Genomic DNA, 25,599 nt, shown 5'->3' on the forward strand with positions numbered 1-25,599 from the left:
ATAATCTCTGTGATCCCAAATTTGACAAGAATTAGGCATTTTATTTTTCAAAAAATCGGCAAGATTAACACATTTGAAGATGATTCTATAGATATTTATTATAAGCTATGTTTTTGACCATTCAAGTGTGATAAACATCTTATGAATAATGATTGCTTTATAATAATTATTGACCTAAGAATAAGGTAGTGTTTTTTTGAAATACGCCATTTCTTTTGTCATTCCTTAGTAGTTAAGCTACAACATACGGCCGTAGCCATAAATTGACAAACTCTTATTAAAGTAGGGAGTAAAATTATGTTAACTCGCGTGTTTGAACATGTACCTAACCGAATTTTTTTTTATTTTTTCTTAAACGGTACATGTTCAAACACGCGCGTCAATATTATTTTACTCCCTACTTCAATTATAGTTTGTCAAACTATGGCTACGGCCGTATGTTGTAGCTTAACTACTGGGGAATGACAGAAGAAATGGCGTATTTCAAAAAAACACTACCTTATTCTTAGGTCAATAATTATTATAAAGCAATCATTATTCATAAGATGTTTATCACACTTGAATGGTCAAAGACATAGCTTATAATAAATATCTTTAGAATCATCTTCAAATGTGTTAATCCTGCCGATTTTTTGAATAATAAAATGCCGAATTCTTGTCAAATTTGGGATCACAGAGATTATCAATATAATTTTTTATCGTGAATATTTTACAAAAATTATCTCGTAATAAATTATGCTAATGGTTTTATAAATGCGTTTAAAAATTAATAAATGTAAAAAATCTTAACACCACTGCACAGTTATGTACCGAAATATGACTATATTCTAAAACATTAGAGCGAGAGGTTTAAAAGAATACTATTTTATGTAACAAAAATACTTCATGCAGTCATCAAATGTTTAAAATAACTATAAAGGATAATAAGGCTTCAAAATTATATAAATAGATTATCTACAATGTTTAAGGAGTGTCCAGGATCATGGTTTGAAAATACAATAAAAACTTAATTTTGACCTTCGACGAGCATGTCCCCCCTTAAACATATTATCAAAAATATGTATGTTTTAATTAAATATTTTTTTTATTCAACGAATAATTCACAACATTTAAGAATGTTACATTCTAATTATTATTGAACATACATAATTTTGAAAACACTTAAAGTAAGACACCCAGCAGGAATTCCATGACGTCAGTTAGTAATTATAGTAATACCTACTTTGATTTAAAATACAAAAGTCGATCGCCTATAGTAACTCAATTTTGAAAGCGCTTCAGAGTGTATTAAGAGCCATTAGTTAAAATTTGTCGCCTAAGTATAACGCGTAAAAGTATAACGCCTATCCCTATAGCATAGTGCATGGGGGTGAAATCCGACAGATGCAGGTACGATTCCTGCTGGGTGTCTTACTTTTTTCAAAAAATATTTTTTCTATTCGTTATGATATATTTTCTCAGACGCGTTTTCAAAATTATGTATGTTCAAATATATATATATATATATTATATAGATATATCATTTTAAGTGTACGAAACCGGTCCTTATCGTTTCAGTACACGTACATATTTTTGTACTTTCTATCTCATTTTTCCAAGTTTCCATTTTTTCCTAGGTTTTTTATATTTCGGTATGGTTGTGATTGTGAATTTAGATACTACCATACTATAATATATTATTTGATTGGGTACGTTATATTTAAAGTAATAGCTCTCTTCCAAGCTTCAACATAGCATTAAAGTGCGTAACGTTTTTATTTACACAATGTCCTGTCAGTTACATAACGAATATACCAATATTTTTAAAAATATGTTAACTTCAAAATATCTATACGTCATATCCACCTAATTCTTTTATATTCAGTAGATACTGAACCGATAAACAGATAAAAGTCCTTAACTATAATGTCGACATATTTTCGATGGATTTATCATTACATTGTAAAACCTATACTAGTCTATACTGCCCTTCCAAGGAAGAAGGCAGTAACTCGCAAAATTTGTGTAATTGAGTTATGAATGCCATCCGTTAGGTAATTTTGAAAGCTATATATTCTGTTCACTTTAAATTCAGAATTATCACTAACACACCGTTAAAATCCTTAGTGAAAAAATGGACATCTGCTAAAATAATACAAATTTCTTAGCTAAAAGCCAGTAATTGCACCTATTCAATGCAGTTACTGCTTGTTTATTATTTCTTTATTTATTTGTATTTTAACATCCTACTAATAAAAATTATCTCCGTTTTTTTATTAATTCACAGTACTAAAGTTGGAAAAAAACCACATTATGTCATTTATCTCGAAAGTGTGTAAGAGTCAGTTACTGCCTTCTTCCTCAGAAGGGCAGTATATAAATCAACATACATTATAACTAACGAGCTCAGAATTACGTACTCGTCACTCATATTAATCAATCGTTATCAAACCTTTTAAGCAAGCAGTTCAAAATTAACAACTACAAATGGTGAGCCCACAAATGAATAAACAGCCTTCAAAGAATAAAATTAATAATATAAAGTGAAAACAAAAGTGCAAACCTCATACGTTTTTCGTAAACCAAAGTTATAATTTCTCTTTAATCATCCATTAAGATGTGCAATCCTGTGACATTAGATTCCTGCGCAACCCTTTGACGTCATTTGGTACTTCCACGAAATCTAATTACTACCCCTAGGATAGAGTGCATCCTGCTGCACATCCCTTTGCTGATTCCAACCCGAATTAGTACAGGGTCTTTCATATATCATGTGAATTTATTCCCTATCTTTTATTTATATAAACAAAGAAAAATATTCTCTTGCTTTTTAATAATTTAAATGTATTTGTGTTACATTTCATTATTTGATTCATAATAAAGCAATATAAAGGAACTAATACATTATAAAGATTTATTAAACTATTTTTATTATTCAACGAATAATTCACAAGATTTAAGAATGTAATATTCTAAGTATTAAACATACATAATTTTGAAAACACTTCTGAAAAAATGTATTATAACCAATAGAAAAAATCGGTACTGTTCGGTTATGAGGAAAACAGCGGAAAACACATTTTGAAAATACCAGATATACTGGATTATTTGTTAGGTTGGGTTAGGTTAGGTTAGGTTGGGTTGGATTAGGTTTGGTTAGGTTAACCTAACAAATAATCCAGTATATCGGGTATTTTCAAAATGTGTTTTCCGCTGTATTCCTCATAACCGAACAGTACCAAAAAATCTTATTGAAAAAAATAAAAAAAACCCGCAGGAATCGAACCTGCATCTCTTCAGGTATCGCGCCCGCCGCGCATAGATCACTATGCCACTCTACAAAGATTTATTAAATGTATCCGAGACTTACCATATTTTAAACAGTCACATTTTTTTAGTTATCTCAGATCTTTGTATGTTGCTTTCACGTGGTGATTTAATTTAGGGAAATATAATATAATATTTCAATAACCTCTGACGCCATCTATAAATCATGCCGGTAATATTATCATTAACGTGATTTAATGACAAAGTTGGTTTTATTTCCTTGGCGAAATTTGAAACACCTGAATATGCGTATTTTTCCTAAGAATTTGTTTTATATGTATATTTCTGAAGCATTTTCAAATATATTATTGTTTTGTCACTATATTACGATTGTTCTAAGAAATATTTTTTCTACTCAGTATTCAGTCTTAGGCAGGTGCTATAAACTGATAGTTTTCTTAATCACCCTGTCGATAATCCTCTTGCTCTGTCTTTTGTCGATCAATCAATCTCGGGAAACTGTGATGTCTGACTGGTCACTGTGTTTAGTATCCTCACGCTTCCGTAAAATTAATAACATTTCCCTTAACCCTTGTGATTACTTAGGAAATAGATTTTATTTCGTACCCTATTATTTAAGTTTTATTTACAATTTTTCATACTATTTATAATGTTTGAAGACATATCTTCACCCTGGATTAATAATGCGTGAAATGGCTGCGATACTATTGTTTTACGAGTATTATAAGATATAATATAGCTTACTCCTTATATGGTTATATTATATATATGTACAATCATTTGGCGATAGTAAAGTAAAAAAAGAAAACTACATTATAAAACAAAACCACAAAAATAAAATCAAAATGTTATAATATTATTTGTCCTTTATCGTTTACTTCGACAGATTTCCATTGCAAGCATTTCACATAAGTAATATACTTGTGGTGTAAATTTGGTAAATTCATTGTTTATTTATTACCTATAATCTGACATGGTTAACATAATATAATAGCATACTTGTTGCTAATCAGTTGTAGGTTGCAGGTATTCAATTATTATTGGTATAATTGACTTGAAAAAAATCAATAAAAAATCTATGGTTCTGGAGAATTATTATTAAACTCATTCGCTATTGCATTAAAAAAATAAGTGACGACCAACATAGCAGTAGTATTTAGTTTGGGAAGTGGAATAGAAATTAATGAATCACTTGTCAAATAAAAACGATGGTGTTCGATATTTTGTCACTTAAATAAATAAATCATTCACTTTACTTATCTTACTCTAAATATTATATTTATAATTGTATGTACACATATATTTTTAATGATTAATAAAGAACATTCTTCTACTTTCGATGGTGTTACACGTCAGTTTAAGCCTTGGCTCCACATTCAACCCCTTTTTCGGAGGACCAGTTCTCTCATCTCCATTAGCCTTGGTCACACCCTTCTACACCAGGGATGATTACTTGACAGGTCAGGTTTCCAGAGTTGAGTTAAATATGCCATGCTACAATCAGAATTCAGCGTCTTGCGGTGGGCGTACGCTGCCCAATTCTGATTATAGTAAAATCGCGCATTTTTATATCTTCAATAAGTCTTTGAAATTTGTCAATTCGGTATATCGTTGACATATTACGTATTTATGTTCTCTGATAATTATTACTATCCAAGCGTGCAATAGTTTTTCTTCTAGTAACCATCGCTTATCTCCCTCTGCAATATGATATCTATAATATCAGCTTATCAGGCATTTCGACTTTACTAAATCCTAAGAATCGTTAACTATTTTTAGATTTAAGAATGTAACATTCTAATTATTGAACATAATTAAATTTGAAAACACTTCTGAGAAAATATATAACCGATAGAAAAAATCTTAAAAAAAAAACCACACCCAACAGGAATCGAACCTGCATCACAACAAAAAAAATCTTGGAGTGATTCGTGACGTCGGTTAGTAATTAAAGTAATACCTACTTTGATTTAAAAATACAAAAACCGATCGCCAATAGTAACTCAATTTGGAAAGCGCTTCAGAGAGTATTAATGGCAATTAGTTAAAATTTGTCGCAATTAAGTATGATACCTATAGCATAATGGTATATGTGCATAGGCGCGAAACCCGAAAGATGCAGGTTCGATTCCTGCTGGGTGTCGTATTTTTTTCAAAAAATATATATAAGTATTATATTTTCTCAGAAGTCTTTTCAAAATTATGTCTAAGAATAGTGTTGTTTAGTTATCGTCGTACAAACTATGGTGTACTAGTACTTACTCATATAATCATTTTAATATTATATAGTTAAATTATTAATGTTTTTCATACCGCTTTTAATGAGCCTGAAAATTGCCTATTAAGAACCATGTTACTTAACACTCTTGCGGTCACGTAACTTACCATGAAACTCGAAACTCTCTCGCCTAGTCGGGCTTACTCAAGAAAGCCGATTGTAATAATGCTCTAGAAAACCTTATATTTAGAGAATTATTACTTAACATAACCAATTTTAGTGAATCTTATAATGGTGTATAAACAGTGTGGTTTCCTCATATCGCTGTGAGTTTTGAATTACTCTTTATTTCCAGGATAAGAGTTTATGTAATATGGGTAGTGTGGCCAGATCTCGGAAACTAAATCAGGCAGTGGAGAATTTTGGAGGTAGGCTGTCAAGATCCGTACATAAATAATGCACATTAAACTTTGTTGGGTATACGTAAATATTTGTCTTCTTTGAAATATGATTACAGTTTACAGACGGTGTTGGTTAGTTTTTAAAATTTAATTAAACCCTGCGAAAGCCAAGCTATAATAGATAATAGTCGAAAAATCCTCGTCTATCGATAAAATATTTAAAATTATGCAATTAAATCATACATAACTTTGGATAATTATAGATAGAATAATATTTTTATCTATTATAGTTTGGTACAACATGTAACAACCATAATGTATGTTTTCTTCAGCCAACGAAAACAAATAAGTATGAATAAAAAAGTGTGCACAGTTTTGTCATATCATCCAAAATATACCAAAACTATTATGGTTTGGCTTAGGCAGGGTTCGATTGATTTTTTAAAACTAACCAACACCATCTGTAAATTGTAGCCTTAGGTCAATAAAAACAAATACGTATGGCTAACAAAATTTAATGTGCATTATTTATGGCGGATCATAACAGCCTACCTCCACCCTTCGCTACTGAAATCAGGACATCGGGAATCATACACACACAGACAAACACACACACACATACTTGAGTATATTATGCCACATTGTTCGGTTCACATGTTTAAAAAGTGTAGTAACAAATTGTTTTTAAACTACCTTATTTGAGTTCAACCATATCAACATTAGTTTAATTCACCATCACCAACCGTAGTTGATCTTCCGCTGGGTGAAAAGCATCCTCAAGATCCTTTCTCTCTTCTCGGTACCTATTTCTTCGCTACCACGTACATCTACGGAACATTTAGTTTTTTGCGGTCGTTTATTGCCTCTTTATGACGTTATGGTATTTTTTCAAGCGGATGCCCACTCGTCGAGCGATATGTTCAGCCGATTGACATTTCATCCGCTTAGCGACCTCTATCACATTGCGTACTCTTATCTGACTCTTTATTCATTGATTTATTTTGTGCTATTTCCATGCCACGTTAAGCTACTCGTATCACATACATATTATGTGAGCTCTGGTGGCACACATTGGTTGAACAATACGATTATGACATAATGTGAGGTCATTTTTGAAGTTACTATTCAGACGTCCATATGCGCTCTATACAAATTTGGTTGATTCTGCGAACAATTTCGTTACCTACACATTTATTTATTTATTTATATACGGTGATCTTTATAAATTGAAAATTCAATTCGTTTACAATATTATATGACAAAAATAGTATTAAAACAAAGAAGTATAAGTAATATACAAAGGGTATAAAGAGTAAATAATATAAAATTGAAACTTGCTGTCCAAGATAGACGTAGTTATTTACGCGACCTCCAAGTAAAAACTTCAAAGATTCCATATGACGGAACCCGGTTCAATTAAACGAATTCAATTTCCATCAAACAAGTAACTTTTTATCAATCCATTAGATTTTAGTTTGTATTATTATTATTGTTGTGTTGCTTTTATTCTAAAATATAAATTATAATTTGATTTGTTTTTAAATTTTAATCTATAAATTGTTTCCGTAAGTGGGCACCTAATTCAGGTTAAAACAGAACTTATAACCTTATTTATATATTTTTAAAATATAATACAATACTCTCTATTATCTTTAAAAATACGTAGTGATGTCATTTTAATTAAGCATATTGTTGCAGACAAAAACTTCATATTATATCCAATCCAATGACATAAAATTATACTAAACTGGTCACAATGACGAATAATACTAGAACTAGAATCCTATATCACTTTAAACCAGGGGAGGGCAAACTGCGGCCCGCGGGCCGCATGTGGCCCGCCGGGTATTTTTTTGCGGCCCGCCATCATTAATTGTACTTCTGATTACGAATAACTTTTTTATATATTTTTTAAAAAATATTGACAATAGATTAAAATTTGAAGAATTTGTTGTTTCGTTAATGTATTATCTCAGTACATCTTACTTGCGTCTCGTCTTACACTATGTAGCCACTATTTTCTATGTTGAACATCGTGACACATTTAAATACTTTTAACTCTGCGTTGCAAGGAAAAAAATATATGCCCACGATATGGTGAGAGTTTTAATGGATTTCAATTAAAACTCAAGTTGTTCCTTCGACAAATATCGAATAACAACGTGGACCACTTTCCAACTTTGAAGTTGCTGAATATACCAGAATATAAATTTGAAGAATATGGTAAAATTATTAAAGCTCTGAATGACGATTTTTTACAAATATTTGGTGACTTCCGAAAAATTGAGACAAGCTTAGCAACAGTACGCGATCCATTTTCAATAGATATTGATAGTGTACTGACAGAGCTACAACTTGAGATTATTGGTCTGCAGTGTGACACTGATTTAAGAGAATTGCATCGTCGTGAAGATATCTCCAAATTTTAATATGCTATTAATTCAAACAAATTCGACCAACTTAAAGATTATGCAAGAAAAATGTTCGTTGTTTTCGGATCAACCTATAAATAATGTGAACAAACATTTTCGATCTTTCACTTTCATTCTTCTCATTATTTTTTTGTAATGCTTATTTTTCGTGATAATAAATAGTGTATATCTAAAAATAGTATTTTACTTGCGGCCCGCCGCTCATTTTGAATTCTTGAATTTGGCCCTTCATCCAAAAAGTTTGCCCTCCCCTGCTTTAAACTCATAACATCCGTCAGTTTCAATTTTCGTTAACATGCAGCTATCCTTTATGGTCAGTTAGGGGAAACTCCGGCCGGCCCAGTAGTCTATCATCGCCCCACGTTGGGCGCCACCTCTCATGTTTCATCTTAATCACTGCCATTATGGCGGCGAACGTGCGAGGCTGAACTAATGTTCGCAGCTCATATTATTTGCCACGCTGCACTGCCGTCATAATTAATTAATTCGTGATGCAATATTTTTGGTCCTTCCTATCTTTTTGTATGGATTTCGCGTTTATTTAAGGGGGGACATGCTCGTCGAAGGTCAAAATTGAGTTTTTATTGTATTTTCAAACCATGATACTGGACACTCCTTAAACGTTGTAGATAATCTATTTATATAATATTGAAGCATTATTATCCTTTATAGTTATTTTAAACATTTGATGACTGCATAAAGTATTTTTGTTACATAAAATAGTATTCTTTTAAACCTCTCGCTCTAATGTTTTAGAATATAGTCATATTTCGGTACATAACTGTGCAGTGGTGTTAAGATTTTTTACATTCATTAATTTTTAAACGCATTTATGAAACCATTAGTATAATTTATTACGAGATAATTTTTGTAAAATATTCACGATAAAAAATTATATTGATAATCTCTGTGATCCCAAATTTGACAAGAATTAGGCATTTTATTATTCAAAAAATCGGCAAGATTAACACATTTGAAGATGATTCTAAAGATACTTATTATAAGCTATATTTTTGACCATTCAAGTGTGATAAACATCTTATGAATAATGATTGCTTTATAATAATTATTGACCTAAGAATAAGGTAGTGTTTTTTTGAAATACGCCATTTCTTTTGTCATTCCCTAGTGGTTAAGCTACAACATACGGCCGTAGCCATAAATTGACAAACTATAATTGAAGTAGGGAGTAAAATGATATTGACGCGCGTGTTTGAACATGTACCGTTTAAAAAAAAAATTAAAAAAACTTCTGTTAGGTACATGTTCAAACACGCGCGTTAACATAATTTTACTTCCTACTTTAATTATAGTTTGTCAATTTATGGCTACGGCCGTACGTTGTAGCTTAACCACTAGGAAATGACAAAAGAAATGGCGTATTTCAAAAAAACACTACCTTATTCTTAGGTCAATAATTATTATAAAGCAATCATTATTCATAAGATGTTTATCACACTTGAATGGTCAAAGATATAGCTTATAATAAATATTTTTAGAATCATCTTCAAATGTGTTAATCTTGCCGATTTTTTGAATAATAAAATGCCTAATTCTTGTCAAATTTGGGATCACAGAGATTATCAATATAATTTTTTATCGTGAATATTTTACAAAAATTATCTCGTAATAAATTATACTAATGGTTTTATAAATGCGTTTAAAAATTAATAAATGTAAAAAATCTTAACACCACTGCACAGTTATGTACCGAAATATGACTATATTCTCAAACATTAGAGCGAGAGGTTTAAAAGAATACTATTTTATGTAACAAAAATACTTTATGCAGTCATCAAATGTTTAAAATAACTATACAGGACAATAAGGCTTCAAAATTATATAAATAGATTATCTACAACGTTTAAGGGGTGTCCAGGATCATGGTTTGAAAATACAATAAAAACTCAATTTTGACCTACGACGAGCACGTGGGCCGTTAATTACAATTAAAAGTGACAATTATTTATAACATTTCTACAGGATTATAATAATATATTATAGTAGGTATATTATACTGTCCAACATAGCGAATATCACAGTGTAAAAACGATAATAGTGTTTCAGTTGGTTACGGGAAATTTCTAAAGGTAAACAAACGTTGATGTCATAACCTGAAAATAATAGTATTCTTAACACAATCACTGCGTACCTTTTAATTAATTTTTAATTATCACATTTAAATAATAAGCTAATTGCACCGAATGTCCGTTTAACGGGGACACGGCAGCCGTGTCGTCCGCATCCAACGAGTTTGTGTTGCCCGTGATGGCTGGGCGGCAGCATGTCGGCTTATAATGTCGTGGGTCCCGGGTTCGAATCCCGGGTCTGGCAAATTTACATGTTTTTTTCAAAGTCTGTTTAGACCCAGGGTATGGATCTAATATGTTTCGCAAGCAGCTAACATTTGTGTCGTGTGTGTGTGTGTATAAAAATCTTTATCCCACATCTTGCCGTAAGGAAATGTTGATCCGTTTTTATTGTTATTAGTTTTGATCGCTTTATAAGGCGCGGCATTCAAATTCATACTTCAAATTAGTTATTTTACATATAATGAACATGACAAATTATAAATTCAAAGCGTTCAAAACATGACATAAAGTAAGTGTTAACAATTTTCAAGTAAAAATACAGGTAATGTGAGTAAATAATACAATAATAAAATAAGTAAAATAAAAGTTCATGGAAACACAGAGTGAAATAGGTTGATGTGTGGTTGACATGAGTATACTTAAGTCACCATGTTACGCTTCAGTATCGTAGCACAAGACAAGCACATTCGCGATATATTCCTCGTTTTTATGCATCGCTCGTATATCGCTCTTGTAACATCACTGCAGTACGAAAGAAGGTCGTTCAAGAAATACACTAATAAATAAATACTAATATTTTGCTCGGCCATGGTCACGGTCGGTTATTTGATCTTAATAATATGTATTTTGATCCTGTTAGGCATAAAGCCCATTGACGCAGCGAGTGCGGCGCTCGCGCAAAATTTCTACAAGTGGCGCGTAAATCATCGAAAATACAACGTAATCAAATACGCCAGCGCACACTGGACTTGACGATGCCTTGTGTCCCGCCTGCCGCATGAGTCACCGTTTTTCGCTTCTCGGCGATACGATTTAATGACAATACAAAGAAGTCCATTCATTGAACACGGCTACCAAAATCACGCTGCTCGAGGCGTCGTTGATCGACGGGCGAAAAGCAATTATTTAATAACAGAGAATCATTGTTTAATTCTATTGCGTGTCCAGTTTATCGCTGGTTGAATAATGTCGTCGTAAATATTAATTACAAGCCCCGACATAATATAATATTTTTATTGCTTTGTTATGAGAGGCGCTGTAATAATAATTATTTTGTGCTGCTTGGGCCGCTTATTACATAGGTGAAGGGTAATGCGCGGCACGAGACGTGTGATTGTGGTTATGAATAAACGCTTCATACGCGGACTTCGCCCGCTCGACGCGTCCTATGGGCACTATCGCTTATCGTTATGCATTCGTAGACCGTGTTTCACATGAGATCTAAGACAGTGCTATAGTACATAACAGAAATTGTATGCTGTGATAAAAAGACAGTTGATACAATTGGAAAATCACATACTTATTTAAATTATTATGAATTACCACCAGGTAAACCATGGATTTTTGCGAGTGCAAAAGTCCTAGGGAGTAAGCATTCGGCACGCGTATACCTATCTCCGCTTTATGCGTTAGAGTAAGATATAATTTATACGGCTGAATTAAAATATTTATTGAAAACGTCGCCGGTAAATATGGATTTGACTGATACATTTATCTAAAAACTGCGAGCACGCCTTGCTGAAATTTATTGTTTTTGTTTTAAATATAAAGATGATTATTTTTAGTTATTTTAGTAGAAAATATGGGTAACTATGTTTTGTTTAAATTTGGTAGGCGTACTGAGAAGCAATACGATGGTACAGCGTTTTATAGTTGATAATAATAAAATCGAGGTTCTATTGTGCGTTATTCGCAAGAAACACGGCTTCATTTTGCTGAAAAATAGGCGCACTCTATATTTCACATTTTTTATCCAACATTTTTTTCACACTCCAACAATAATTAAATTAAATTTTTTGGTTATAAAAAAACTTTGTGTGGCATTTGAATTTTTTTTTTGTTTGTGTTTGCCTACTATGAGGTTCTAAGTGATCCATTATTGTTATTGTATTTTTACGGATTACTCATTTCATATCGTCGGTGTTCTGTAAAAAGGGCGAATCAACCATTTTGGCGAAATCGAGATTTTAATGAAAATACAATATGTACCCCACTAGCTTTGTTGTGTAAAAACGGCTAATTTTTATCTCTACAGGAAAGTACTTAAAAACGATAATCGACTAAAATTAAATTAATTAAAATTACAAAATAAAAAGCAAATGTGACATATTAGGCCTTTTAAAATATTATATAATAATACCTATTATATTGACAGTATTCTTTCAAAGTTTTATTATAAACTTGTGAAATATTTATAATCATCTACAGGTAAAAAACAAATAAATGTCAAAAGTTAAAAACCCTCCTCCTGTAAAGTACCATTTTGGTTAATTCGCCCTTTTTACAAAGCACCGACGATATCGGCTCACTTATAATCTGTAAATATTGAATACGTGAATTAGGTAAAAATATTGTGGTAAGTACGTGGTTTTGTTGTCACTTAGAACTGTTGTAACTTAGTTGTAATATTTTCGTTGTAACTTAGAAATAATCGATTTAGTAGATTTTCCATTCTAGATAACTAAATCGAAAGTTAAATGTATATCCTATTTTTGGGTTGATACTTTAAATAATGATTTTGTATTATAAATTATGTTGGCAATATTAATCGTCTATTATAATGACATGATTATTTCAATATTTCAACCCCTATCCCCATCCCTATGGCTGGAAAACCCTGCGTGTCCACCCGTTTATTATATCATAGCTGCACTCATTAAAATGCAAATCGAATTAGTAGTCTGTCCGCGATATATCCCGGAGACTAAATGCACACACACTACCCTGTGAGTTTGCATATATCTACCGGGACAGAACTTTTCGTATATACATATATTCAGGCAATATGGTATACCTTTATAATCGTTTAGGGCAATAAAACTGTATTTATTTATTTTACTTATATGTTAATTTCTGTTTTTGGCAGTGTGTCAGGTAAAAAAGGCAGTATCCTTGAGTGATCATGATTCTCACCCATGACGGTAACATTAGAAAAGAGTTTTTAATTTTATTTAAGGTTTCCCTTCATACCGGATGTTCCATCATCTAAGAATCGTGGACAATTCAAATGTAGCTAACTTGTTCATGGCCAAGACTCTCTCCTACTCGCAGTCATCTGATTCTTCCGGAGTAGTGGTATGGATGTATCATTATTTTTCATCTTAAATAATATGTCTCAAACTAATAATGATTTAATTTATTCTGAGATTGTAATAGTTGTGCAAAGTTATTGTAGGAGCAAAAATTGCTCATAGCGTAGCAACGTTTACCCTTTAGATTTTATAGTCACTAATGTCTTCATATAAAGTTGTTATATTGTTACTTTAATGTAAGACTGAGTTAGAACTGCTGCTTTGTTGTATATCTTCCTGGATAAGAAAAACGTCATAGACATGAAAAATGCACGTGAATAATATAATCATTATATTGAACTAAAACATGGTTTGAACGACACCAAAGTATGCGTGCAACATATAGAAGCGCTTAGTAATAAAGATATGAGTTACAGTGAGTCACTATTTGTCAGTTATTAGTGTTATTACTTATTACCTAAGAATTGTTTGCAAATACGATATAAATAGTTTCACATAACATGACCGCCTAACACCGTCTTTAAATCGTCTTAGTAACCTAATTAAGTATCTAGATTTAGTTACAAAACCGGCAATTATAACTTAGTGAAGATTGTAATACCTTAGAACGCGTCTGTACGAGATTCAATCATGAGTAATAATAATTGTAGCTCAGTAGCTCAGGCGTCGGTTCAGTGAAAATGTACGTGGTTCAACTCTCACTTTACCTACTATTTTTTTTTTTTATAAATATTTATGTTTTCTGAGGTATTTCACAACTATGTATTTTATCATTTTTTTGACTTATAGGCGATCATTCTAGAGCGCCGGCTAGATGCTTATGCTTTACCACAAGCTTACCTTCGCATTTGTATCGGGAAGCCCGTGTGTATAGACGGGAAAACTGTAGCTTGCCCAAACCGAAAAGCGCTGTAGAAGTATTCCGTATTTTAAAAACATACTATACTGCACAGGCAAGTCACTGTCGTCTAGCGGCTAGCCCATAGTTTCTTAACCGGTGGTCCGCGAAGATTTTTGTGTTCGAGTTCAAAAATAGCTACCTAGAAACCCAACATTTGAAGTGGGGTTGTGTTATATTTCGACTATTGTTTCAAAAGTAGTGTAAATATAAATATTTTTTATTTTACTTCATGTTGATGGTCCGTAGAACATTTTTTGGTCCGCGGATGTAAAAAGGTTAAGAAACATTGGTCTAGCCGACGCATAAGACTATGTGCGTTTTGCTTTATATTTTTTTTTTGTAATTTTGTAAAATAAAATAATCGATGATTTATATTAAATTTAATGGACGATTTATACACATTGTTAGCTTTGCTGTATATAAGTTTAACCGAAATGAGAAGAAATACCTCGTTTATTCTGTTTGCCTTATGACCGAATATAATCTGACAATATCTTCTCTCTATTTTTATTCTTACTCTGAGTCTGAAAACATGTTTTTGTATTAACTCTCTGTTACGAGTGTTACGACTAACCCTGGCACGTGCATAATACTTCAGTGCATACTGTCGGTATGCATACGACTGTGTAGGATTATGAAGCGATCTGATTAGGCTATTTGTTTGCATGCCCACTACGAAATCGGGGGCTGAGAGATTGCCCACCTACTTGGACACACACAACCCAACCTGGATCAATTTACAGGCTCGTGATTAGGGAATTCAATCCCGAGCCAAAATTCTGATCCCGGGATTTCGGGATTACAAATTGACAATCCCGGGATCCCGGGACTGGTCCGGGGATTGGCATTTTTTCCATTGTTAATATAAAATTTTTATATTTACATATAAAATTGATAAAATCGGTCAAAAATAAATCTAGTATACTTTATACTAGTTAAGACATTTATTGTTATAATATTGTATACGTTCAATCTTGGAAATACATAGGTTTAATGGAGTAAATAATATTATAATATAAATAATAATGTGAATTTAATATGAGATTGCTGTTTCTGATAGTAAAGACCTAATGAATGGGTTAGCGAGATTTAAAATAGTAAAGCAAATCATGGTGTACTTATGGCCTTTCCGCTTCATAAATTTCATTAGTCAGCCAAATATGAAACTGCCGTAAAACGTATGAGATCGTGGTGGAAATACTTTGTTTATAGTGAGAAGCATTGTTTTTTTCCCAATCTTTCTCATTTTTATTAATTTATGTGAAAAAATAAAATGAATCGGCAACTTCATTCAAACTCAGTTTATTTGTTATAAAAAGTTTCGAAAGTTTCGGGATTATGTTTCTCAATCCCTGGATTCATAGGTATCGAAAATAGCTCGGGATCCTGGGATCTCGGGATTCGGGATCCCGGGATTGGAATCCCTACTCGTGATATACGTGAAAACATCTTTGATGAACGTGTATCGTGTTTTTTTGTTTATTATTGAGTGTTATAGCATCGCCATAAGCTTGATCGATTAACTGAAGGACGGGGACTACCCCCAGCTTCCACGTATTTCCGGATCGCTACCATCAGTTATCACACTGCCTACGCCTACCCCGTATTATGTTGTTTCTTCTACACAACATAAACGTTGTCATGTCACATTGCGTAAGACTTTTTAAAATTAATATTAATATTTACGGGTATGTGTTTAACAATTAACACTATTTTGTTGTATACGAAAAGTCACAAATGGTTCAGTTAAGCGTCAATTACATTCGGTGAGAAGCCACAAGCCAGCGACTATTTTGACAGAACGTAGTTCGTTTTTTTACCGGGAGGTTGCTACTGCGCTCTACTGCGCAGACGCAGTAGTCCCACACGCCGGCGTGTAGCGTGTAAAGTTGACCGGCTTTCAACTTTTCTCGGTAGAGTGTTTACAACCTGCTTGTTAGCTTGTTCGATGATTACACTGGGCGACTTTACAGGCTGATTATAAATTCGCCAACAAACAGCTCGTAAAGAAGCTCAATGTATAATTGACGCTTTAGTATTATATTTTTATACCACATACTTCCATATTATTATGATATTAATACTATCGACCGAAGGTACTTGATGAAATTTGAATTTAAATTCTAATGGATTTAAGTTTTGTAAAATAATATTATAAAAATAATAAAATAATAGGTATCATGTAAGAATATTCATTGTTTACCTAATAACTTTTAAAGACTGATATTATAGATATACCTATCTCATTAGTCATTACTCATTAGTTAACTCCATTAATCCCAATGCATTACCATTATTCCCAGAATGGATGATTTTACACCTTAAGTGTATTATTTTTATTGTTTTATCTATTATTAAGTTTTGACGATTTATTATACGCTCATCGAGTGTATTCTTATGGATGAGGTATGGGGTTGTTTTACAAACACTTCACAAATTCATAATTTGTGTGTTAGATTTTTCATTGGCTCCTTGACAATAGGTAGGTGATGCTACTTTATTGTATTGCTTTGTTTTATAAGTTAGAGTTAATAGTGCTCTTTGACAGTGTGTGTTCGCCCTTTGCTGAGTGTGGACATTGCCTGAAGATGCCGAAAGGCGAAACCCGTGTCGCAAAAAACGACTCAAATGGAATAGTACAAAACTTAAATCCATTAGAATATTATTAGTAGGTATAAGTTTAAAAAAACGGTAACACTAAGTTGCTTAAACAGTCTCCGATTATTGTTTTTCCATTAATATATTGATTATTGTAATAATATCTACTCTATGATATAAAAAGGGATGCGCTAACATCAGCAACGTTTTTCTTTTAAGTTTTTCTGTCGCGTTAAATTATTCACCCACTTTCCGTATACTTAAGGTTCAAATAGACTATATGACGATCGGGCACATATATGCTAAGAGCGATTTAGTGTCTATGATCAAATCTATGCCATTCCGACATTTATACATACATATTGTATGACAGCTATGACATCGTATTTACACTCTGTGACACCCTGTGACACAGGACGCCAACATAAGAAACGGGTTTTTCGACATATATATGACGAATCGTCATAGAGTGTATTTGAAGCATTAGTCTTGAAATTCGGTGCATAAGTGGTGTTACGGTGACAATACGATGTGTCTAAATTTGAGGACAGTCCGGTACTCCATCAACACAACATAGTACAACATGGGTCTCCATCCAACGTCCTTCAAAGATAATACTGTTATTTTTAATTATCAATCATCCTATCGATCTCATCTCTCTTCGCAGATATAAATGTTTGAAAATGTACGTCGTCGATTTACTTTTCGAAATAATGGAAATTAAACATTGTATTTTTGCTCATCGTCGTTTTGTGCGTGTAGCCTAGGAAGGATAGGGAGACTCTGGCTATAGCGTCCTAATCCAAATTCAAATTTATTTACTTACAGCGAAGTTTACAAATAACAAAGAGACATTAACTACATGACACGAAAAATAAAAATATAAAGTATATAGAGTAAATACAAAAATTATAAAGTATATGTACGTAAGTAGACCCTATTTTAAGAATATATAAAATCGTGTCCACCTCCAAAGTCGTTCTCACGGAGGTGGAATATTATATCACATAGCACAGTAGTTATTGTCCGCACAATTATTGTCAGGATTATTACGAATGGCAGGATAATTTTTCACCTTGGGTGAACAAACAATAAGTATTGATGCTCCCGATTTCTAAGATCAGAAACGCACATGACAACACTACCGAGAATGATGGAATTCTTATTTACACCCCGTACATACTATTTAAAACTTTAATTGAGAAAGTAAAATATTTATATTAAACTATTGTAGGTATATTATGTTGTATAGTTTGAAATAACAGTATCTGTTATTTTTCAAATATTTTTTTACGCTGTGCAATGGAATTTTAAAACCTTTTGTTTCCATAAAACAAAACGTTCTACGAATAGAAATTTCAACAAAATCCCTGTTGTTGAAATTATTTTTGAGCTGTCAATCAAAGCTATGAAATATTCTGTATCACGAAATTGAATATTTTAACAAATATTTTACCTTTTTTAAAAATAGTACAGATATAGATAGAATACATTCATAACTCGTGTATTTTAAAATTATACAATATTTTTGGCAATACGTTTATTTATATTTTTCGCCAACGTTATGTTTCAAACAATTTTGAGAATTTTGCTTATATTGTGTTGAAATTTGTTTTATCAATTTGTGGTTTATGTTTAATATTCATATTTGTTTACTATTTGTATGATCAACACATTTTTTCTGTATTCATACCATGTAGTATTAAACAATGGCATTCCTTTTTTCCGATAAATTTTAACTACATAATATTTATGTAACACTCATGATGGCTGAGCGGCTACTTATGATGTTGTGAGTCCCGGGTTCGAATCCCGGGTCTGGCTAAGTCATATTACATAATAATATATTGTTTTTGAGCAAGTGGTTAATATTCATATCTCATAAAAAACTAAATCTGTTAATACAACCTCCAATCTTAAACCGTTCTCCGTCAAATTCTTGTTTATTGGACACATTACACAGGACCGTCGAATTTATCAGACTTGTTTCATTAGTGTTGATTGAGACTCTTAGACGGACAAAGAAGAAGATAGTCATTGTTATCATTTGAAATGTAGATCACTCACTACATACGACTAGACATAATCGTTATCAAAGCTTTGAATGTTTAACAACGAGATCACATCTACCTATTACTTAGGTCAACACTATTTAATAGATTAATATACATGATTTGAAAACACTTCTTAGAAATATAATATAACCAATAGAAAAAATCTTTCTAAATCGAGTTAATATTGGCAATCGGCTTTTTGTACTTTAAATCAAAGTCGGTATTAAGTTACCTTAATTACTAACCGACGACATGGATCACTGCAAGAGTTTTTGTTATAACTTACTTGAACTTGCTAATAATTTAATTAACTATTTTTTTCGCGCTTCAGAAATTATTGTAAGAACCATTAATTAAAATTCGTCGCAATTAGATAAGATTCCTATAGCATAGTGGTCAATGCACGTAGGCGCGAATCTCTAGAGACGCAGGATCGAATCCTGCTGGATATCGTATTTTTTCAAAAATGATTTTTTCTATTGGTTAGATATATATTTTCTCAAAATGATACATGTTCAATAAAAATAATGTTACATTCTTAAATCTTGAGAATTAGTCGTTGGATAAAAAGATAGTTAATTAACTCATTCGCTGCTGACCATATAATGAGATATTAATTACCACCTTTAAATGCACGTTAATTACATCGATCGGCCGCCTGGTCATTACGCGCATGTGCGTCTTCAGCGTCCAAAGTATTAATAAGATTAATGTTTAATTTGTTATATTTCATCATATTAAGCTTTGACATCTGTCACATTGATTGATACAATATTATCTCTGCTTGTTATAGGAATGGAAGCTATAATGTCGGAATTCTTCAACGATACGACGACAGCATTCTACATCATCTTGATCGTATGGATAGCAGACCAGTACGATGCCATTTGCTGCCACACATCGGTTACCAAGAGACATTGGCTAAGGTGAGTTCATTTTCATACAGTCATTAAATTATACTGAATAGGGCAGGGTTGGCGAACCTTTTTTACGTACGCGTGCTAAAATTTCCCGAAATATCATTTTTCGACTGTCTGACATGCCGAGCGCTTTTTATGGAAAAAAGTAAGGAATTGAGTTCTTGAGATCTTTCAACGTGTTTCTAACCGGCATATCTTTTATTCTTTGAATATTTTTTTCCTTGTTTTAAAAATTTTCAAAGAGATGTGAGCATTTTAACCACGCTTCTTTTTATATATTCCCCATAACTGAACGGTTTTCCATTTTCACTATCTGCCAGAATTACTACTACTAGCTCCTTCTTATTTGGTTCAGCCAACTTTTGTGGGTAGAAATGGAATTGTTTGTTACTGTATTACTTAGCTTGGTTTTTTACGCACAAATTGACACTAGAATTGCTCCAATCAGGATGAGGCATTCTCTCGCTACAGTCGTCTCAAACATTGTAAATCGATCAAAATCAGAGGTTCTTGGTTCGGTTTCCACCGCCGCCTGATGAGATCAGTGCGTTAATATTATTTGCGATGCATAAATCCTAAGGACCGACTTATGAAATTATATATATATATATTTACATTAAACGTGATGCTTATTTTTTAAGAGTATTAGCTCGCTATTTTTATACAATGCGATGCATGAGTTTCATTGTTTCCTTATGCGCATCGATTGGTAAATATTACTGGTTATTTTTTTAATATATATTCACTCATTCAACGGTTCATTTTCTTTTTAGTAATTTCCATGTGCTTTTTCTCTCCCTGGCACTTTGCATTAGAGTAAACTCAGTAAACTCAGTCAGAGCTCACTTTGAGCGTAGCAATCTAAGTCTTGGGCATCTTCTCCCAGGGCACTCCCAGGCCAATTCTTAGATGCTTCACATCACCAATTGACGGGTCCCGTGATACTCTCGATTAAGACCGAGGGTGGTACGGGGCGGGTTTGGTGGAGGGACTTTAACTTCAATGATAATGAGCTTAAACAATCGTCCCAATCGCGAGCCGCTTCGAAAGAATAAATCATATTATATTCTATTTTATAACTAAAAAATACTATAACTGGCAACCAACGTGGGCCCAAAGTGTTTCTATGTTATTAATAAATAAATAATACAGTGATAATCAACCTTTTTATACCTACCGCCCACTCTTGTATCTCTGTTAGTAGCAAAATTTTCTAACCGCCCACCGGTTCCACAGTAATGGTGATTTATAAAAATTTATAAAGCAGACTTACAGCAAGTTAAACCGTATAATAATAATTACTTACCAAACAATAAAATTTATGTTGGACTTTTGCTAAGTTTGACAGAATAAATCTTTATAAAACAACTAACTGTAGTTAAATCTATTTTTTTATTTATACTTTGCATACACAGAAGCATGAAGTCTGATGAAATTACATTTAATTAATTAAATTATTAATGTGATCCCTGAGGCTGATGCTGCGAAACTAAATACTGGATATCTGGGACGAGGCTCTTTTGTTTGCGGTCGCACTATAGCGCCATTGAGTTTCACTTACGTAACGTGAACCAAAATTATGCGAGGGAGATACAAATAGTATGTTTTCTGAAATTTAAATTGTCACGGGAAATTGTATGAAAACATAATGAAAATGTTTTTAAAACCCTTACCGCACACCATGGAAGTTGGAACGCCCACTAGTGGGCGGTAGGAACCAGGTTGACTACCCCTGATATAATATAAGTTTACAGTTAGCATCGTTAAAGTTATAGACAGTTTCTTAAAAATGTAATATAGAAAACAGTATGTATAATACGCCAGATTGCTGCGGTGATAACTATGACGTAGAAATTGGGTGCATGGTGGAAATAAACGCAAAATATATATTATAGCCATGGCACCCACAAGGGGGGGGGGGGGTGCTGACAGGGCTCTAGCCTAGGGGCCCGGGCCTGGCCAGGCGTAGCAGATCCACCAGCCAAATGAAATAAACACCACATCACAAAATTGCACAAATAGTAAAAAAATGTCGTTCTGCGATGCAATTTTTGACTATTGTCGATATTCGACAAGTCCTATATTTTAAATTGCATGAGCATAACAACATAAAAGTGGGTGTATTAAAAATATAAAAAAATCGCTAAAAAATACCCTGAATTTGACCTCGAACACCATTTGGAATATATGAAACTGTAGATTGTCATACTGCCTTTAAACGTAGCGATAGGTAGGGGGGGCATCCAAAGAACCCAACCTGGGGGCCATGATTATAGCATATAGGGATGACATGTTGGAATGAAATGTGTCCCTACTCGGTAACAGTGTCGTTTCATTGCTCTGTGTTTGAGTGTATCAAAGTTTTTTAAAAAAAATCACAAAACCAGTCGCCATAGACCAAGAATTTAAAGCGGGATTTTGTTTCGGATGTAATGGCGGTCAGGCTATAAAACGCTAGAAATACAGAATAAAATTATTCTATTGGGCCTAAAGTATAAAATCTTTTACTGACTATTGGACATCACGAAGTTAACATTCATTTTCCAAATGATTTTGTTTTCATCTCGGAAAGACTTCGTATATGAAGCCATACAAGTTTTAAATTTTCAATCGCCGTGTCGCCGCCCGTTCCTGTGGCTTCCACACGACTACGAGATTGTTTTTCGCCGATTTGTTTTTCAATTCAGAGGATATTTCGATTTATTCCAATTCTCTTCCGATCATAAATGATGATAATTCTCTTTTTCTTCATTAAATTTCCTATATCGATTTTATTTTTTGTGTATTTTCAAATAAAGTACGTCCAATAAATAGTTTGTTATATTTTCAATCTTAATTAATTAAAAAATAGTTTAATTAAAATATACAAACTATAACCATAGTTTGTCGCAAGGGCTCATATGCGCTGCAAAGGTCTAATATTGAGAATTTGGGATATCTTTGGGAGCATAGTCTGCACGATCCGTAGACTTTATAGGGAATATGAATTTGTTATAATTAATTTCATTTTCTCAGCCTTCAAACTAATATTTCGTAATAATTTTGGCTCAGCGCATCGTACGCTACTTCCTGAATGTTATTATTTTTTTTATTTCTTTAAGAAAACAAAACATTGTGGACATAACAAATCTAAATTCAAGACGTACACAACATGAGATATACATTATAACAAATATTACCCTCACAAGAGAGACGAAGAGAATATATTAAATAATAATAATGAAATAAAATAAAATAAAAACATACTGTACAATTTTATAGAGAAAAAAAAATTGAAAACAAAAAACGTACAATTTTATACAGAACAATAAAATTTTGTATGCAAAATTCATAGCGTCACCGTGTAAATATCTACGTCTTTGGGGAGCGCATTGACTAGTCTTGCACCCCTCGTGTATGGTGCCTAATAGGCTTGACACGAGGAAACGGTTCCGATCCAGAATAAATCATAGCTTGCGACCACGTAGGCAATTGACATTTTAGGATTTGAGAATTGAGATTTGAGGATTTGAGAATTTAAAATAAAGACATCGAAGAAATTTCTTCTGGGCGCATTCTAAAATAAGCGTATAGGAAATCTCATAAGTATATGTTCTTATATTAATAGTAGATTTTGGGTGCCCGCTGAAAACAAGTCGGAACCGGTATTTGGCGGCCAAATAACCAGAATTAGCAGCAACATTTATTATTTTTATATTTACAAATAAGTTTTAAGTCTATGTACCTCCAGGGTTTTTTCGGATGTTACTTTATTAAAAATCCTTTATAATTTCTTAGTTAGAAGCCGGCATGAGTGTGGGTTGATTGTTTGGGCCCTGCATCAGTTAAAATACAACCTTATGGTGGACCGAGTTTAAAAGAAATTTTTGAGACTCCTTTACTTCAGGTTATATGGATACTATACGTGGCTCTATCCAACTGGCTTCCTCTTAAGTATGCTTACATACTGTAGTTTGAACGCTTTAGGATGTCTATATTTGGCCATGTGTTTTTTTCCGACTTATACGCGGTGTGAATTAGAACTCTGCCATTCTTGGTAGTATTGACATATTGTGTATCGTAAATCGGGAGTATCAGTTGTTTGTTCTCCCAAGGTGCAGAACTAACCAGCCATTGATGATGCCAATTGGGAGGGAATAACTCTGTTCAACCAAATTTCTTCGGATGTTGATATTATATTCCTCCTAGGATGAGTAGATAGATTTAGAGTTTTATATATTCTTAATATAGGGAACATAGTTCATTCGGTGTAATTCCATGATGTACCTATTCACTCTGTAAGTATACTGTTTTGCTAATAGTGCATATTCTATTTGTTTTTTCTTTATACTGTTTTAATACTATTTGTTTGTTTATGAATGTCATGTTGTGAACGTCTTAAATTTATAATTTGTAAATATGTAAAAATAAATAAATTTGAATCTGAATTAGACTCGCCCTACATCTCATACTGATAATAAACAGATGTCGGCAATGGCCCCATACTATCCTCTATCACTATGTTATAATATTATCAATGTTACCTATGCATTTTACCCTTTTCAGTCACAATCTATTATAATATACCGTATTACAAATTTGTGTTCGAATGATAATGACAAAGTCCTCTGCTAAATTCCTTTATATAAGGCTGCCTGCTAATTGTTATCCTTGCCATTACATAATGGCAACGAGGATTAATATAGCTTATTGATAATGTGATCACAATGAGCATTCAAACTAACATCACGATTAGTTAGTCGCTGAGTGTGATCAGAATCACACACAATACAAGGTACTTAATCGTAGTATTGATGCCCAGTTGAAGCTCGATTGATATACCAAATATAGAGTAAGTATATTAATTTCGGCATACGACAGGGCTGATTAACTTTATTTGTATGGGCCATACATTTGTCATATATATATATATTTTTTTATTTTTTTAAATTAATATAATATAATGATACCTCCCATACCCGGTACTCCCAAAGAGGACGTAGTGGTGGTACCACTTCCGAAGGTACGGGACACGTTAATTGGCAGCGTTGTGGTAGTTTATTCATTCACTTGACGTAAGAAAGAGATTATTGGGCTAAACAGAGGTCCAAACTGTGGAACAAGGAATGCCCGAATATTATCCAAAACTAAAACTGGTAACCTATAAAATCTAAATCACGTCGTGATCCGAAAATGTATAAATTTGCAGGAAACATAAAACGTTCGTGAGGTTGCTTAAATGTAGTTTGGATACATTTAAATACAACCATATTTTAGACTGTTGTGCTTACCGTGAGTTCACTTGTGCTCACGTGGCGTGATGGCAATGTGTTTCTAGCATTAATGTATTCTATATTATAAACGCAAAACTCCCAACTCCATGGAGGGCTTAGGATGGAACATTATGATAAAAAGAGAAAGCACGTTACCATACCCGTTTTTTTGTAAACAGCAAGATATAAATATCTATTTCTTTTTTCCATTA

At 32.7% G+C, this 25,599-nt stretch overlaps 1 protein-coding gene across 2 annotated transcripts in view; it reads left to right on the forward strand.

Moving 5' to 3' along the window:
* Positions 1–25,599, forward strand: part of LOC147074653 (membralin) — a 462,448-nt gene that overhangs the window by 242,894 nt on the left and 193,955 nt on the right. For both annotated transcript variants that reach the window (XM_085943738.1, XM_085943739.1), the window contains exon 9: positions 20,009–20,141. In XM_085943738.1, the coding sequence (XP_085799864.1) occupies positions 20,009–20,141 (133 nt within the window). The remainder of the gene's footprint in view (positions 1–20,008; positions 20,142–25,599) is intronic.

The sequence above is a fragment of the Rhyacophila brunnea genome, unplaced genomic scaffold (assembly GCF_057557595.1).
Source record: "Rhyacophila brunnea isolate RB1 unplaced genomic scaffold, BYU_Rbru_1.0 scaffold_16, whole genome shotgun sequence".
NCBI lineage: Eukaryota > Metazoa > Arthropoda > Insecta > Trichoptera > Rhyacophilidae > Rhyacophila > Rhyacophila brunnea.